This window comes from Neomonachus schauinslandi, chromosome 7 (assembly GCF_002201575.2).
Source record: "Neomonachus schauinslandi chromosome 7, ASM220157v2, whole genome shotgun sequence".
Taxonomy (NCBI): domain Eukaryota; kingdom Metazoa; phylum Chordata; class Mammalia; order Carnivora; family Phocidae; genus Neomonachus; species Neomonachus schauinslandi.
In genome coordinates, this window is record NC_058409.1 from 105,471,828 (window position 1) to 105,490,177 (window position 18,350).

General features: G+C 47.7%; 1 protein-coding gene and 1 long non-coding RNA gene across 4 annotated transcripts in view; both read right to left on the minus strand.

Annotated features, from left to right (window-relative positions):
* LARP1 (La ribonucleoprotein 1, translational regulator) overlaps positions 1–1,769 on the minus strand; it is a 52,797-nt gene extending 51,028 nt beyond the window's left edge. For all 3 annotated transcript variants that reach the window (XM_021701099.1, XM_021701091.1, XM_021701086.1), the window contains exon 1: positions 889–1,769. In XM_021701099.1, coding sequence (XP_021556774.1) covers positions 889–1,330 — 442 coding nt within the window. In that variant the 5' untranslated portion in view covers positions 1,331–1,769. The remainder of the gene's footprint in view (positions 1–888) is intronic.
* Positions 1,770–12,444: 10,675 nt separating this feature from the next.
* The window catches only part of LOC123325315, a 33,088-nt gene continuing 27,182 nt past the window's right edge, over positions 12,445–18,350 (minus strand). The window contains exon 3 of the long non-coding RNA XR_006540353.1: positions 12,445–12,640. This is a non-coding gene — a long non-coding RNA (uncharacterized LOC123325315). The remainder of the gene's footprint in view (positions 12,641–18,350) is intronic.

Sequence of the window (18,350 nt, forward strand, 5' to 3'; positions counted from 1 at the left end):
GCATCCGTAGCCGCCGGCCCGCGAGCAGCCCGCGGGCCGGCGGCGCGGCGCATGGCGCCCAACTGTCACCCGCCCGCCCAGCCCGGCCACTCCCTCCCCCGCCGCCACACGCCCCTCGCGTCGCTGCATGCCCCCTTCCTCGCCTCACATTTTCCGCCAACCCCTAACTGGATCCCCGCACACTCGCCATCCGGCTCCCTCTCGAGGCGGAAGGTCCCCGGGATCGGGAAGGGAAACCACCGAATTCAATTACACGTTGGGTTTCCTCTTATCATTCTCCCCGTAACCGACCCCTCAACCCGTCGCCAATGGCGATTCTACCACCTAATATCATCTACCAGAGAACAAAACTTGTTAACTTTTAAAGCCCGAATCCGTGTGGTCGGTATGAACTCATCACCCGGCGCTTCGCTGCCCATGACATATGCTCATTAAACATTTACAACATGGGGACGATCGCAACGCTACCAAAACGGGGAACGTGGGGCGGAGTGGGAAGAGGGGCTTCCCGAGAAAGGGTTAGGCTAAAAACCGTCTTCGACACCAACACGCGGGAGGGGGGGGTGGGCTCTTTTCACCGAAACCAGCGCCCACCCTCTCTTGGCGAGGTAGGCCCGGACCACGCCGTTGCCCACTAACCGCTGAGGCCCAGGCGGTGGCCATGGGCTCCCGGGGGCTGGGCCCTCCGGCAGGGGCGGCTTCCCGAGTGTGTGAGAGAGGGAACGGCGACCCAAATTAGGCAGGAGGTAAAAAAAAAAAAAAAAAAAAAAAATCCCGAGTCACCACGACCAGTGGCGGACCCCCGGGCCCTGAAGGCCGCTGGGGGAGGGGACGCCCAAGTCCCCGGAAGAGGTCCCCGGACCCAGGAGAGCAAGCAGGGACACCCACCTGGAGGGGACTGTCCGTTCACCGTGGCCAGGACCGGCGGCAGCGCGTTCTTAGTCCACGGGTTCACCTTGGGCGGAGGGGCCTCCACGAAGTCTCGGCGCCCGGCGCCCGCAGCTCCGGCCGCTCCTCCGCCAGCGCCCGGCTCACCGCCGCCGCCCTCCTCCCCGTCGCTGACCGCCAGGCCCTCGGCGCCCGGCGGCTGCGGCGGCCGCGGGCTCTCGCGCTCCAGCTGCCCGGTGCCCTCCTTGTGTGGCTTGGCGCAGGGCGGCCGAGGTCTCCGGGCGCCGCCGTCCGGCTCCCCCCCTCCGACGTCGTTCGCCCCGGGCTCGCCCTTGCCCTCGGGCGGCGGCGGCGGCGGCTTCTTCCTCACTAGACCCCCGTGCTCTTCGGCCTGCAAGAGGGGGGCGCCCCCCGGCAGCAGCGGCTCCACCTGAGTGGCCATCTGCGCGCCCGCCCCCCCGGAGAAGCCGGGCGCGCCCGAGGCTGCCTCCCCCGCCTCGAACTTGGCTTTCAGGGCACCCGCGACGCCTTCCTCCGGGGCGCTGGGCCCCAGTCCCTGCGGAGAAGGGTCGAGGTTCACGCTAGGCGCGGCCCCGCTCGCGGTGGGATGCAGCCGCCGTAGATCCGAGGCCCGCTGGCGGGGCGGGGGGGGGTAGGAAGGCCCCCCACTCTGCGGTCCAGGCCTCCTCGGCGCGCGTCCCCCCCCGCCCGTTCCTCGCAAGGCGCCCCCACCCCGAGCCTGGCAGGCTTCTCGTCCCGTCCCTCCCTCCCCCCCGCCGCCGGGGCGGCCCGGGCTTCCCGGCTCGGGGGCTGCAGCAATATGGACGGACGGGGGAGAGGCGCGGCGAGCCGAGGCGACCACGCGATCCGCGGCAGGCGGCGGGCGGGCGCGCGCCTCGCGACGCGGCGAGCGAGGGGAGGGGACGGCGCAGCGGGGACGCGCCCGCCGAGGCCGGCCCTTGGCGACGCGCGGGCGGGCGAAGGCGGCGGGAGCGCGCGCGCACAGACTCGCGGCCCCGCCCCTCGCCCCGTCCCGCCCCTCGCCTCCGATTCCTCGGAGCACCTCCGGGGTTGGGGGGTGAGGGGTGCTCTGACCGGACGGGGGCGAGCACGTGCCTGATGCAATTCGGGAGGGAGGGCAATGAGGGGGGCAGGAGAGATGGGTGGGTGAAGAGGGGGAGGTGTCTTAAAGGGCCAGCGCGTCAGAGCGTCCGCAGGTGGAGCACATGGGAGCGGGCCACGCGGCCGACCGGGCCTGCTCGCGCTCTTTAAGTTGGGTACGCCAAGTTCGGGAGAAGGAGCCATTAATGTCACCCCTGATTTATAGAGTGAAGGATAGGGGTGCCCATCCACCTCGAGGACGTACCGATGCTGCCGGCTCCCTGGCGCCCCCTGGGCCTGGCCCCTCTGAGCGCCGCCTTGGTGACCTTGGGCGAGCCGCCCTCACCTCCGCGGGCCATGCTTGTCTCCTCCCCGCGGGCCTCGGCCGCGACACTGCCGGGAGTTGGGTTCGAACCCCCGGCCCGAAGGCAGGCCGTTAACCCTTGGGGACAAGGGTGCCTTCAAAGTGGGAGGCGAATTACCAACAGCCCTCCGCCCGGCCAAGCCCCCGAAACCGAGTGTTCGTAGGCAGGAAATGTTTTTTCTTTCAAGTGCATTTCGTTTTTTCTAAAGAATTGCTTTGGGCGGAGTGAAACCGATGCAGGATTGGGACTCGGCGATCTGAGATTTTATCCTGGCGCTGGCCCTGCTCCTTACCAACTGCAGCAGTCGTCTCCTCCGTGGGCCTCAGTTTCTCTATTGTAAAATGAACCAGTTGTTGTGTAGGACAGTGATTTCAAACTTGGGTGCACATTCAATAAATTCTTATTAACCTCGTACTGTGGGGGCCTGCAGGGTCTAGAAAACGGGGTTTGGCAATCAATCAGGCTAACAAGGTCTCTATCGTCATGGAATTTACACTCTAAGGTGGAGAAAGACAAAGTGGTAAACAAGTGCTTGTCTAGTATCTATGAAGACATTAACTACTACAGTGGTAGGTTAGACTCGATCGGCTACTTTAGTTTGGATGATGAGGGAAACTTTGAATGCAGATTCCAAATGTTTTAGAATTAAGTATGTCTGGGATGGGACGTAGAAACCTGCCTGTCTAAGAAGCCCCCTTGGGTGCTTACCGATTAGCCGGTCCTACACTTCACTTGGAGAATTCCTGGCCTCTCTGACGGGCTGTGATCCCACCTGCTCCAGACCTAACAGCCTGGGATGTTGGCCATCTCCAAGGCAAGAATTAGAACACTCGATGGGCTGGATATGGGAGGAGGCTTATTGAATAGCCTCTTGGAACTGCCCCAGGGGACAAGGTTGGTTGTAGAGTGGTTGTAACCATGACTACTGGGGAGAGGCACTGTTGGGGACATATGGGCTATCTGATGTCTAGTCCCAGCTCTTCCCTAACTTGCAACTCAGCCTCTGCACCTTGGTGAGCATTCCCCTCTTCCCTGGGTACCCTTTCCTGGTGGTGAAATGGGAGTAAATTATGCCTGACTTGCTTCTACCCTCTCAGCTTTTGTAAGGAGTCAAGTGAGACAGTGTTAGTCAAAGTGCTGTGTAAATTAGAGAGATGGAGGCCAGTGCCTCAAAAGAGGTACCAAGAAAGGTAATGATTACAGGAATCTCAATGAATTTAAGCAGGATTCTTCATAATTGCATTATATATGCCCTTAATCAGAAGGTAAATCATTGCACCTTGCCATTCAAATGCACTATTTTTTATCGTACTTACTGATAAGTATTTCCTGAAGAGGTAATTCACACTAAGCCCTCTCCAAACTTTGTTAATAAGGGCCATTAGGGTCATTGTTGGTCATTCTGTTCCATATTCCTGTAACTGGAGGTAGAAGGTAGAGGTGCCCCCATGCAACTTGTGAGGGGACCAGGACTCTGTGGATGAGTAACCTGTTCACACTACCCAGCAGTCAGCCTGAGCTGAACAAGCACCTCCGAGCTTGCTGTTTGGAGGCTGGAGGGACACTGGGATCTCCCCGGGGCCTGCTCTGTCCCAGAAAGGGGCTCCTAACCACCAGTGTGCCATTTTACAGATGGGCAAATTGGGGCCAGAGACAGTAAAAGAAAAGACTACATCTTAAACTGAGGCTGTTAGAGCTAGAAAAAGGAATCTTAACAATTACTCAATTTCCTTGTTTTGCAGATGAGGACAGTGAGGTTCAGAGAAGTGAAGTTACTTAACCAAGGTCACACAGCTAGTTCAGGGCAGAGCCAGGTCTCACCCCTGAATTTCTTGATCCTAAATCCAGTAGATTTTTCTACATAAAATGATGGAATCGGGATTTGAGTTCAGGTCTTTAAAATTCCTGACCCACTGTGGCATTCTATATTCAGTTCTAAATATTAATAATGATCAAAACCAGTTAAGAGTAGCTGCTTTTATTGAGTAGCTACTGTATGCTAGGTTCTATGAGAAATATTTGACATTATCTCATTTAATTCACACAATAACCCAAAGAGATAGGTATTAATTCTTGCCACAAATATCTACTGAGTCCCTACTGTGTGCCTGGCATGGCGAGGCCCTGTGGCTGTACTCTTCAATCACAAAAGGTCACTGAAATTCAGAAAAGAAAGTAAGGTGGGTTGGGGTGCCTGAGTGGCTCAGCAGGTTAAGCGTCCGACTCTTGCTTTTGGCTCAGGTAGTGATCTCAGGGTCATGATCTCAGGGTTGTGAGATTGAGCCCTGTGTCAGGCTCCCACCCAGCGCAGAGTCTGCTTGAGATTCTCTCTTCTCCTCCTTCTCCCCCTCCCGCTCGTGCTCTCTCTTTAAAATAAATAAATAAATCTTTAAAAAAGAAAGTAAGGTGGATGCCTGGGGTCACAGGCAGCAGCTAAATATCAGAGTGATCTGTTTAAGGGCAGTGTAACTTCCTAGGCCTTGTTCTACCCACACCACACTGTAAGGCCTGCCTCTCTTCCTCCCATTGCTAAATCCACAAGTAATTACACAAAAACCATCAAATACACGGGCCTGGGAAAGATGCTAAAAATGTTGAATCTTGTCTCCCTAAAAAGCAAACTCCAACAGCAGGGAGAAGGGCAAGTAATTAAGCAATATGTGACCCCAGGCTAAAAAAGAGGTAAGACAAGATTTACTTTGGGCAGGGCGCCTGGGTGGCTCAGTTGGTTAAGCAACTGCCTTCGGCTCAGGTCATGATCCTGGAGTCCCAGGATCGAGTCCCGCATCAGGCACCTTGCTCAGCGAGGAGTCTGCTTCTCCCTCTGACCCTCCCCCCCTCATGCTCTCTCTCTCTCTCATTCTCTCTCTCTCAAATAAATAAAAAAAAAAAAAATTAAAAAAAAAAAAAAAGATTTACTTTGGGCAGAAAGTGACAGGGATCAAACTAACTTGCGTGGTGCCCAGGGCTTCAACACACATGTGTTTAAAAACAGAGACACAGAGTGAGAAAATCAAACTTAAAAATTGTCAAGTGGGTCCACATACCTATTTGTATTTAATTACGTGCTTTGTTTGCCCCCAGTGCTGACAACTTCCTGAAGAGAGACAGAGAAAGTCACCCCATGGACCAAGGGACCCCGGAGAGCAGGGAGACCTGATTGATAAACTGCAGCCCATCACCGGCTTTGCCGAATGACTTTGGGCAGCCTCTCTGCCTTCCCAGGCTTCCGTTTGTCTATCCACAAAATGCGAAGCGTAGTACCTGCCAATGTCGTTTATGGATGTGAAAGCTACAGTTTCCATGAAACTTCATTCTTTTGTGGGGAGCACAGGTAAAAGGTCCAGTTTTACTCCTCTTTCAGTTTGATTTTCCAAAGGAACTTGTGTTTCTGGAAGAATTTGGGCTGTATAACTTATCTTCTGTTATCAGGGGCTCCTGGGCAGGAGGCCTCTAGGCAGACATGGAGGAGTGGGTGGGATCAGCAAGGGAGGGGCCTTGGCCAATACGAACTGTGCCAGCCGGGGAGTGTTATTCCAAACTCTGAAAACTCTTGGGTTCTTTGGCACATGCCAAGCAATTTATTTCAGTTCGTGGGAGGAGGCTCAGCCTAGACCTCTTCTTGTGAAGTCAGTGCAAACAGTAATAGTTCAGTGGGGTGAGGATGGGGGAGTACTAATTGTTCCCGTAAGATCTGGTTAACCCCCAGAGCAACACTTTTGTGTAAGTATGATTATCCCCATTTTACAGATGAGGAAGTAGGCTCAGAGGCAGCCCAGCCTCCCCAGGGGGTTAGGAAAAGAGGAGAATGGGTTTGTAATGAAGGTGGTCAGACAGAGAATTTAACTTCTAACACATTCACCATTTTGAGTTAGAGACGGGCCTCATCCCAGCCTCTTTCTCTTCGGTACTATCCTCTTCCCCCAGCCCTGCTCCCCTCCCTGGCATGCCTGCACTTCTCAAATGGTCTCACAGGATGAGCTTGCCCACTAACTTCTCCCCGCTGCAGTGCAGCCTACCACACTGCCTGAGTCAGTTCTCTGACTCTTTCCTGGACTTTGATGAGCCCTGCCTCTGCTTAAAATCTCCCTACTCACACCCCACCCTGTCCTGCCACTTCTACCACACCCTATATTCCAGCAGCAGGGGACCACTCGCTGTTTCTTTCCTTCAACAAATATTAAGCATCCACGATGTGCCAGGTACTGCCCAGGCCCTGGACTTAGACAAGTGAGCAAGATACACAGGTTTCCTGCCTTCGGGAAGCTCCGGGTCTCACCCTGTGGGCCCCATGCTTTCATGCCTCAATTCATGGAATTCCTCTCACTGTGAGGTTCCTGTTCAGAGCGAGGTCCTGAGTACGAATCCCAGCTGGACCATCTGGTGCCTTTGAGCAAATATTTAACTTCTCTCTAAGCCTCAGTTTACCCACTTGTAAATTGGAGATGATAATAAACTACTTATCTCGTAGAGCTTCAGTGATCTTTAAAGGAGTTAATGTGTGTAATTTAATAGCACAGTGGCTGCACATAGTATGTGGTAAGTAAATATTACCTTTCATTACATGTATTATTGCCAGTAATGTCATTCCATTTCCACTTGTCCAGAATTCTACTTGTCCTTCAAGGCTCAGCACAAAATGCCAACTTCTTCACAAAATCTTACTTAATTTCCACAGCTAGAATAGATTTCTCCCCACTCTTAACTCCTAGTGGCAATTTCCCTAAAGCATATGGTATTTTTTACTTTCTTTCTGCCCTTAATTATGGTTACTTATGAGTATGCCTTATTCTCCATCGAGATTGTAAGGTTTCTTGAGGGTAGGGATTGCAACCCATTCTTCTTAGTGTCCCTTATTGCACTCATCAGTGGTGCCTAATGCACAGCAGGCCCTCAATGTATTTTCTGGAAAAGAAATGAATGAATGAATAACTACAGGATCACTCCTGATCACATCAGTGTTTTGGTAGCTAGAGTGACACTGTCAAGGGCCAAGTGCTAAATTTTATATATACTTAATATATATTGTATGTAATAAATATATATGTACTTTTAAATGATAAAATATGAAAACAGAATGTGCTAACTTTAACAAACAGAAAATATTTTTAAGTCTAGCAAAGTAAAACCCACATATAAGCCCACAGCCCAGGGGAAATCACTGGCAACATGTTGGTGTATTTTCTTCTAGTCTTTTTTCTATGTATGTTTTACAAAATTCTTCTAGTCTTTTTTCTATGTATGTTTTACATAATTACATAATTGAGATCATATTGCACATTCAGCAGTTTTATTTTTTGTTTCCCCACCTTAACACTGTATTATGAGCACTGTCTCCATATCATTGCAAATTCCCTTCCCACAGTAAGTTGTGTCATCTAGTGAGCACCTACAGTTTGCCTTACTTCACAGCTGCCCACATTCTGTTTGTGCTTATTGCATTTCCCAAAGGACTTTCATGGAGAAGGACAGATGTGATGGTCCCCAGTTGGCAGCTGAAGAACTGAGGCTCCCAGTTCAGTTAATTGCTCCAGGATGCCGGGGCAACAGAATCAAGGTGAGAACCCAGGTCATACCCCTCCCATTCCAGACCCTTCTACCACCCCACAGGAGACACAGCACACTTTGAAATGCAACCCTCCACCCCCCTGCTCCACCAGTCTGACAAACTCAGACAACTACGTTCAATCATTCCAGGGTCTGGAAACATCCAAGTTCATGGAGAGAGGTGGAAATTAGCAGCCAAAACGAAGGCAGAAGGCAATTTTCCTGGCAACATGACTGTAATCAGTCACAAGTACTGAGCTCCCAGAACAAAAGGACCCTGACCTGGGGACTAGAGTGGAAACAATAAAGGACAAGACATGTTCTCTGTCCCAGGGAACAAAACTCCCTACACTAGCAGTGTTCTCATCACAGACCACTTGCCTGTCCTTTACCTATAGCACAGGTAAAAAGGGTAAAGGGTTTGAGGTCAAAAGAGTTAGGTTCAGGTTCAGGTTTGCCTACTTCCTAGCTGTGTGATGTTATGCAAGTTACTTCATTTTTCTGAGCTTTACTGTCTCCATCTATAAAATCGTGAAAGGAAAATACTTGCCTGAGAAAATTCATTATGCCTTTGAGAAAGTTCCTTTGCCTCTCTCTGTGTCGGTTTTCTCATCTGTAAAATGGAGATGATAACAGCATGACCGTTAGGGTTATTGTGAGGATTAAGTGAGTAAATACACACGAAGTGCTTAGAACGGTGCCCGACAAATAGTACACACTGAATAAACGTTTGCTATTATTGTCATTGGCACAGAATCAAGAGAAACACTCTTCGAATCCCACATACAAAACGAAGAACAAATGATACCCTAATCTAGAGATGAGGAAACCAACTCTCAGAAAGATGAGGTGTTTATCTGGAACCCTGATGCTAGCTGATGGCAGCTCCCGGACCACTATTCCAAAAGCAAACCTTCCCTCTCCGGGTCATATTCTAGCTGTCGCAAGCTATCAGCCTTCTGGCGAATTTCAGCCCACAGGCGTGTTTTGTTTGGCCCACACAGTATTTTTTTTAACTGAATTTAAGTGTGATTAGATGGGCCTAGCACACACTTGTGAGGGTCAGGCCTAAGCCCTCCTCTGGTGTTTGTTACTCAGAGCCAAGCAGCCAACTACCCTCATGAGCATAGGCTCATATGGCGCCAGTCACACAACACATGGTGTAGACAAGTTCTGGAGACTAAAGATGAGCACAGGCCAGAAGGGCAGGGGAGAGGTAATCAGGGAAGCCTTCCTGCAGGTGGCTGTACATGAGCTAAAACTTAGAATTAGGGAGTGGGCTTTGTCCAGAATGGAAGGGAGGGTATGAGGTAGGGCAGATTACTTTAGCATTTGGGGACCTTAAGGGATGATGAGTTTCCTTGGCAGCGCTTCCCCAGGCTTTTCCCTTAGTCAAGAAGAGAAAAGAAATAAGCTGCCCCTTATTTCAGATGAGGCCATGTGACTCAGGAGGCCCAGAGTCAATACGCATTGTCAGTGTTTGTTGATGAATTGATCTGTGTCATCATCCCTGAGTACTCAGCACCATGCAAGGCACCTGGAAAGAGATGTGATCACATGAGCTGAAGTATGAACTAGGGCTCCTGACCTCAGTGATAATAGCAAGAATAATAAGGATAATGGCAGGGTCTGTAACAGGCTTTTGTTGTTGTTGTTGTTGTTGTTGTTTAGGGTGGCACTTCCCAAGGTAAATTCTCCAGAATGTGAATAGGTAGTCCACCAGGATGGAATCTGTCACCAAACCATTTGGGAAGACATTGGGTTTAAGCAATGTAAAATAAACGTTTTGCTGTGGGATAGCTCGGGGTTTTTACCATTCACGGTGAATCTCTCAGAAAGAGAACATTCCCCAAACTCATATAATACAGAGCAGATCTGAGCTGGGTATTTGTGGAACTCCCTTTGAGAAACACTGACTCCCTTTCTGGGAGTGGTATAGACAAAGGGATGTAGGAAGAGGTCTGCCTCCCCGCTCTGGCTCTCCTGCTACTTCCTATGGAAACTAGAAAAGTCTCTTTTCTTCTCTGGACTTTAGTTTTCCGTTTAAAAAAAGAAGTCTGAATGTTCAGGAAGGTTCTTCGTATCCTGGCAGTTTCTAACATTTTATTGATTTATTTGAAAGAGAAAGAGAGCACAAGCAGGGGGAGCAGCAGGTAGAGGGAGAGGGAGAAGCAGACTCCCCGCTGAGCGGGAGCCCGATTCAGGGCTCGATCCCAGGACCCTGAGATCATGACCCGAGCTGAAGGCAGACGCTTAACCAACTGAGCCACCCAGGCATCCAGGTGCCCCAGTTTCTCACATTTCATACCTCTCTGACAAAGAGGATGAGTGCTGGTCACAGGAATGAGGTGGGAAAAGGCCATGGCAAGCTGATGAAGATGCCTGACTACGTGTCCCAGCAACAGTCACTAGATCAGAGAGGTTTGCCAACTCCCCCAGGGTCCCACAGCACTTGAGTTTCTAGATCTGCAACACATGGTAGGAAGAGAGAACCTCAAATAATGTGAGTGGCCTCATTACTTAATGTGGATAAAGTGCATAGAGATCAGTAGATAAAGACGAGGAATAGCCAGGCTCATTTTGTGTGAGTAGCAATGCCTGATGTGTTTTCTGCCAGCCTCTAGGGTGATGGGGCTCCCGGGGGGCCCCTCAACCAAGAAAAGCAGGAAATGTTCTGGCATGCCTGCCACTCTCCTGCAAGAGACCCTCCGGCGACTCTGTAACACAACAGGAATAAACTCCAGACCTGTCACCTCAGCCCGCAAGACCCCATGTGCTCCAGACTCCATCCACCTCTGACTCCTCCTCTCTGCTCCCCTACCCTGCCCTTGCCCTGCACCAGCTTCTCAAACACATGGAGCTCTCCCCAGCCTGGGGGCTCTAGGGCACAGTTCCCATGGCCTAGACCACGTGGCCCCCAACACACACACACACACACAAACACCATACACTTCCCATCCTTCAAGCCTCAGTTTAAGCTGCACCCCCTTCTCAGAGAGACCGCCCTAGATCGACTTGGCTGGAGTACTCCATGTTCTTCCTACCACAGATCACAATCTCTGACTTTATGTGCTTATCTCCTTTTGCCCATTTTCTCCAATAATGTATAAACTCCATGGGACTGGAGCTTGTGGCTGTTTTGTTCACCCTGAATTCCCAGTCCCAAGTAGAGTGCTTCACACAGTAGGCACTTAAAATTTGGTTGAACGAATGCTATGTGGCCTCTGGCAAGTCGCCTCCCCTCTCTGGGCCTCTGTCTCCCCACGTGTGAAAAGCAGTGCTTGAATGAGCTGCTGCTGAGAACCTCTGCAGTTCTGACGGTGGTTCTGTGACTAATATCTGGGCCCTGGGCCCAGGAGTGAGCCTGGTATGCTGCATTACCACAGCGCTGCACACGGCGCGCTGCTTTAATCAGGCAGCAGACACCCTGTAATTTCATGTTTGCTGTCCCTCCTCCCCAGTCCCTGGGCTGGGAACAATGCTGTCAGATTTCCAGGATGATCCCTGCACAGCCAAGTGGGAGAGGATGTTCAGTCTGGAAACTCAAGGGCCAAGAAGACTTGTCACTGTCGTGATAGGAAAGACTGGACTCTTTGGGAGTGTTCAACAAATCCTATAATCTCTGGGTAGAAGGGACCCCTAAACCTTGCTCAGTAGTGATCATGATCACCCAGATTCCACTTGAAGTGCTGGGAACAGGGCCCTCGCTGACTCTTAGGGCCGCTCATCTCACCGACGAATAGTTTTAGGAAGCCCTTTCAGCAGCATGGTGGAACATGAGGCAGTGTAGCATTAGGGGCAAAAGTCTGGGCCTTGACGGGCCCGGGCAGAATCCCCGCTCTGGCACCTCCTTGCTGTGTGAGCTTGAGCAAGCCATGAACTGTCTCTGTGCCTCCATTCATCTTCTGCAAAATAGGGAGAACCCTCGTTGGGCTGTTGGGAAAATTACAAGCATTAATACCTAGTGTAAAGGCGATACATGTCTGTTTTTATTAACTACTACCTATGAGAGTTCTCCTTGTTATTATTGTTTTTAGATCTTCTTGGACTCTGTTCTTGGGATTGGTAGATTTGTTTGCAAAAGAGACAGTGGGGCCCAGTCGAAAGACACAGGGCTGGGAATCCAGAGGGGTGGGCTCGCTGGTAATTATGAGAATACTTACTGTATTTACTTTTCCAGGCTTCGGGACCTCACCTGAAAAAGGGAAAGAGAATAATCCTTGTCCTGCTTCCTGTCGTAGAACTGATGTATAGGTCAAATGAGAAATAAATACGAAGGCTTTGGGAAGTGAAAAAATGCTCTGTGGATGTGAGGGATTTGTCTTATGTTGTTGGAGAGCACTTTTGTCTTTTAGCAAGTCACATCAGCTCCCAAACAGCAAAATTGGCTAAACTCAACCTATTTGGCAAACAGTGTGTTTTTGATACTTGTTGTGAATTTGAAGCTAATCCCTTCAGAATATTCCTTCATTAATGCACTGGAGCAAACAAATTTGAGAAGGATTTATTTATAAGCATTTGGTACATTCCTACAGGATGCAGGGCTCGGTTTGGCAGATTTCTGACATCTTTGTTTATTGTTGTAATTATTATTTCTTCAGTTTCTCTTCTTCCGGAATCTGATTGGAAGGATCCAGGTGGGGTGCACTCACTTTGCAAATGTAGGCAGGACACAACAGCTCTCCATAATTTCAGGAAGTCTGGTGTGACCTCTTTCAACACCTGTCATGTCAGTGGGCCTACAGCGGGAAGAAGCCCCCTAGAATCAGTCTTACTGTACAGATCAGAAACAGAGGCTCAAAGAAGGGAAGGTACTTGCCCAAAGTCACACAGCTGGTTCATGGCAGAGGCTTGACCAGGTAACCAGGTCTCTTGACTCCAAACCCCATACTCCTTCCAACAGTTCTATGGAATCTTGTGATTTCTCTAAATTAGCTGATTGTGTACCAAAATCTTATAATTCACGGGGGTTCACATTTGTCAAAACTCATTGAACTGGGGGTGCCTAGCTGGCATGGTAGGTGGAGCATGTGACTCTTGATCTCAGGGTTGGGATTCAGGCCCTGCTTTGGATGTAGAGATTACTTAGAAATAAAACCTTAAAAAAAAAAACAAACACCCAAATCCTCATTGAACTGTACACTTAAAACCTGAACAGTATTTGGGGTTAAATTTAACTCAATTTTTAAAAATGATAACATGGTGTAGCAGAGTCCTATTTCATGAGGGAGTCGGTGTCTAAGGCCAGCATTAAGGCAAAATTAAGCCCTTCGGCTGGAGCAGGATGGTGTCTTAGCTGGTGTTTCTGCAAGCATTGTTAACAGCCTGCTGCTGCTTCAGAAGGTCCAGATGAGAGGCTGACTGCCGTGTAGGGGGCAGGCTGTGACAGAAAGAATGTAGCTCTACAAAAGGAGAATATGGGGTGTGGGGAGAGGCACAAGTGGGAACCAAGACTGTTAAGGGAATGGTAGTTTTTGGTACTGCACCACACACGCACGTGCATGCACGCACACACGCACACACACGGACCTCCCTGAGCAGGTGCTGCTGCAAGTTAACAGAGGGCCTCAAGCTGGGGACAAGGATCTGAGGGAACCTGGGACCCAGCATGTGAGTTAAGTCAGGAGAATTTCGGGGCCTCTGAGGGGCAGGGCTGAGGGGATGAGGTTGGAGCAGGGCTGGAAAAAGCTGGCACAATGGAGAACCCCTCATTCAAGAAGTGAGGGCTGCGATGGGGAACCAAGGAAGAAGGAGATAAACAGCTGGAGGACGTTGAAGAGAGACTGTTTGGAGGTAGCCTGGTTTTTGAGGAGAAAGCAAGTAGCCTCAGTTGACCTGCCGCAGTGTGGCAAAACCAGTAACTATCTTTTAATAAGTAAACAACCTAAAATGTGGAGTGATGGAGTTGGAGGAGGTTAATCCACAAAGCAGAATATGTTTAATGAGATTAGATCTGAACAATTTGTTAGTTGTTTCTGTATAAAAAGGAAGATTCCAGGCTGCTCAGTGTCCAAAGGGTTTGTTCTTTTGAGGACTTGAAATATTTTTCCTAGAGCTGTATTCAAATGATACATTTGTTCACCTCACACCCCTTTGGATGGCTACTATCAAAGAAGGAAGGAAGGAAGGAAGGAAGGAAGGAAGGAAGGAAGGAAGGACAACTGTTGGTGAGGATGTGGAGAAATTGGAGCCCTTGTGCACTGCTGGTGGGAATGCAAAATGGTGTGATTGCTATGGAAAACAGTATGTGGCTTTCTCAAAAAATTAAAAATAGAGCTACTATATGACCCAGCAATTCCACTTTTGGGTATTTATCCAAAGGAATTGAAAGCAGGGCCTTGAAGAGATATTTGTACACCCATGTCCATAGCAGCCATATTCAAAATGGCCCCGAGGTGGAAACAACCCATGTGTCCAGCAATGGATGAATGGACACACAAATGTGGTATTTACCTACAAAAGAATATTTTTCAGCCTGAAAAAGGAAGGAAGTTCTGCCACATGGATGAACCTTGAGGACCCCCTGCTAAATGAAGTAAGCCAGTCACAAAACAACAGATAGGTATGATTCCATTTATATGAGGTATCTAACGTAGTCAAATTCAGGGGCGCTTGGCTGGCTCAGTCAGTGGAGCATGAGACTCCTGGGGTCGTGAGTTTGAGCTCCATGTTGGGCATAGGCACTGAACAAAAATAATGATAAAATGGTCAAATTCATAGAAACAGAAAGTAGCCTGGTGTGTACCAGGACTGGGGAAACAGGGAGGGGGGAGTTGTTTCATGGGTATAGAGTTTCAGATTTGCGAGATGGAAAAGCTCTGAAGATCTGTTTTACAACAAAGTGAATATATATAACACTACTGAACTATACACTTTAAAATGGTAAATTTTATGTCAGACGTCTTTTATTACAACAAATAAACAAGAAACCAATACATTTGCCTGTAGACCTCCCATTACTCACTGAAAAACTGCTGGTTATAAAACAGCCTGTTCAGTGTGATCCTATTTTTGTCAAATATCCCTTTCCATTCTAATATATAGTCATTATTATCATAAGAATATACACCAAATGATTAACAATGACTACTTCTGAGTACTGATTTTGTTCTTTTTACCATCTGTATTTTCTAACTTTTTTTAAGGAAGCATTTTGTTCCTTACTAAAACACCAACAAAAACTTCATCCCATTCCAGCCCCTGTCTTTATGTCCACAAAATTTACATAAGCAAAACTCACATTCCTGAGGTTTTATGGTATATATAATTAGAAAGCACTGCTAATAATTTTAAGAAAACAATAGCAATAGTAGTATTTCCTATGTAGGGCAAACTTAATCTGTGCTCAACACTTGCGCTTTTCATACAATTATCTCATACAATCACCCTTCAAAGTAGGTACCACTATTAAACCCATTCTGCAGATGAGGAAGCAGAGGTTAAGTAGCTGGTACAAACTCATTTATAAATGTCAGGGCTGTGTTGAACCCACAACAGTCTGATCCCAAAGCCTGTGTTTCTGATAGCCTGGCTCTTCTGCTAGACACACATTATGTACTCACCTGGCATCCTGTGCATGGGTCCCTTCAGCAGTCATGAACATACAATTTATGTATTATTTACATTGTTCAGTCAGCATCCCTACCACTCTCCTGATGGTTGTAGGATATTTGTTTCTCAGATAAGGCAAAGGTCAACCTCCCTCCAGAAATCCCAAGCCACATTACATTCCAGATGGGTCCACAAAGAGCAAATGAATGAGCCAATCCTGGGGATTCTGAGTGGTTTGAGATTGTGGGACTGTATCCAGGACATTCACCTTATTCATGTAGATACTAACTCTACTACCCATTACAGCCAAGCAGGACACACACACACACCTCCCAAGACCAACTTCAACCTGAGGAGGGCAATGGGCAGACAGGAAAGAAAGGCTGTCAAAGATGGTAATTGTAATAATATGATTTCAAAAGAATGATTATGATTATGTAATTAACACATTGTATTCAAACATTTTCATCTCCAAGGCTCTCTGAGAGTCTTACAAATTGTTTAAATATATATCACATACATTGTTGAAGACAAAATCTATAGTTTTATTTTTTATTCATTTTAATTTTTTGAGAGAGAGAGAGTATGGGGGATGGGGAGGGGCAGAGGGAGAGGGAGAATCTTAAGCAGACTCCTCGCCCAGGGTGGAGCCCAACATGGGGCTTGATCTCACGATCCTGAGATTCTGACCTTAGCCAAAATCAAGAGTCGGATGCTTAACTGACTGAGCCATCCAGGCACCCTGAAGTCTAGAGTTTTAGAAGATAATTAAAATTCCTTTGCCTTTGGAATTAAGAGAATTGCCTATGGGATGAATATGATGCCCACCAGACACTTAAATAGATCTAAACTTGGGAACACTGAAAATAGGGCTGGAAAGGATCTTGACAAGCAGTTTGTTAAAAAAAAAACAAATAAATATGTAATAAACATAATACCAATTTCAAATTTCCTGCTCATGGTGGAAATTATTGATGAATCACAGCACTCTTTTTCACTAAGCCTGGACTTTTCCTCAGAATCTTTCTCAACATAGCACTCCAGGCAGCCACCACCACCTAATCAGAGTCAAACCCTATTTGCCATCCTGGAAATTGGTCCATTCCCATCCCTCCCACGTGACAGAGAGGGGACTGGAGTTCAGAGAGGTAAATTAACTTGCTCAAAGTTACACAGCTGGTAATGCAAAGCTGAGGTTTCCATATTTTTGCTTTTTTCTTAATCTCCACCCCTGCCTTTTTGCTCTGTTCAGAATATACTTAGTAGATCATATGTTTTGCACCAGATTCCTCTTTCCTGCTTGAGCTGTTAAGAATGCCCCTACCAGTGATTTGCCCAACAGCAGCAAGCCTATTGCTTAAAATCTTTGTGTGTTGGGTGTTTTCTTTTTTTTTTTTTTAAGATTTTATTTATTTGACAGAGAGAGACATAGCAAGAGAGGGAACACAAGCAGGGGGACTGGTAGAGGGAGAAGCAGGCCTCCCACAGAGCAGGGAGCCTGATGTGGGGCTTGATCCCAGGACACTTAACGACTGAGCCACCCAGGCACCCCATGTGTTGGGTGTTTTCAAGTTGAAAATGGAGACAGTCATGTGGATTCATATTCCTGCCTCTCTTACTGGCAAGCTGGGGTGCTCTTTTGAGAAATGTGAGCTGGTGTTGAAATTTCTGTGACTGTAGGGAAAGGGTCAGATATGTTGAGAGCATCTTCTCTAGGTAAGGTGTTGTGCTCCTACTGCAAGGTGGTTTTGCTCCAGAATATAAAAATGAATAAGATATTGGCTGGCTACAGGGATATGGCCATGGTGAGGCTACTTGGAAGGAGGTGGCATTTGAGCAAGATTTTGGAGATCAAAGGACTAAACGTTTCTTTGACTATAAAAGTAATATATGGTCATTTTACAATTATTTGGAAAGACAGAATATTGAGAGGTAAAAATCACTCCTATTTCCTTTACCCATAAGCTAGGTCAACATTTTATTTTTCTCTTCCAATATCTTTTTACTCTATGCATAGATATTTGTTTTTTTCCTCTTTTCTCATGGTTGTTAATCTATGTGTGTCATTTTATATTTTGATTTTTACAAAGTTCTTTTTTTAATGGAACATGGAGGCCAATGCAGAGCTTGAACCCACAACTCTTAGATTAAGACCTGAGCTGAGACAAGAGTCAGATGCTTAACTGACTGAGCCACCTTGATTTTTTAAGTTTTAATATACTATGAGAGTGCTCCATAACCCATTAATTATAAGAATAACCAAAAGAAATGTGAATGTACCCATGTTCACCCAAAGGCATGTGCAAGCAGCACTTTTCAAAACAGCCCCAAACTGGAAACAACCTGAATATCCATCAATAGAATAGATATATAAATTGTACTATATTTCCCAAATTGAAAAGTATACAGTGATGAAAATGAACTATAGCTACACATAGCAACATGGATGGATCTCACAAATACAATGTTGAGCAAAAGAAGCCAGGCACAAAAGAGAACATACTGTATGATCCGGTGATATAAAGTGCAAAACTAACCATGATAGAAGAGGTCAGAACAATGTGATGTGATGAGCACTGGGTGTTATATGCAACTGATAAATTTTTGGACACTACATCTGAAACTAATGATGTACTATAAGTTGGTTCATTGAATTTAAATTAAAAAAATATGTCAGAACACTGTTTACCCTTGGGGACATGGCTAGTGACTGGAAGGTACCATGGGGGGAGGCATCTGACTGTAGGTAATACCAGATAAGCCCTTGGTAAAATGTATTGAGCATTTCTGACTGTGTGCTTTTCTACGTATGTTCTACAAGTTAATAAAACATTAATTAAGTAGCTGCAGGTAAATACATCCATCAGGTAGAGAAGGCCAAGGGTATTACTTCAGGCA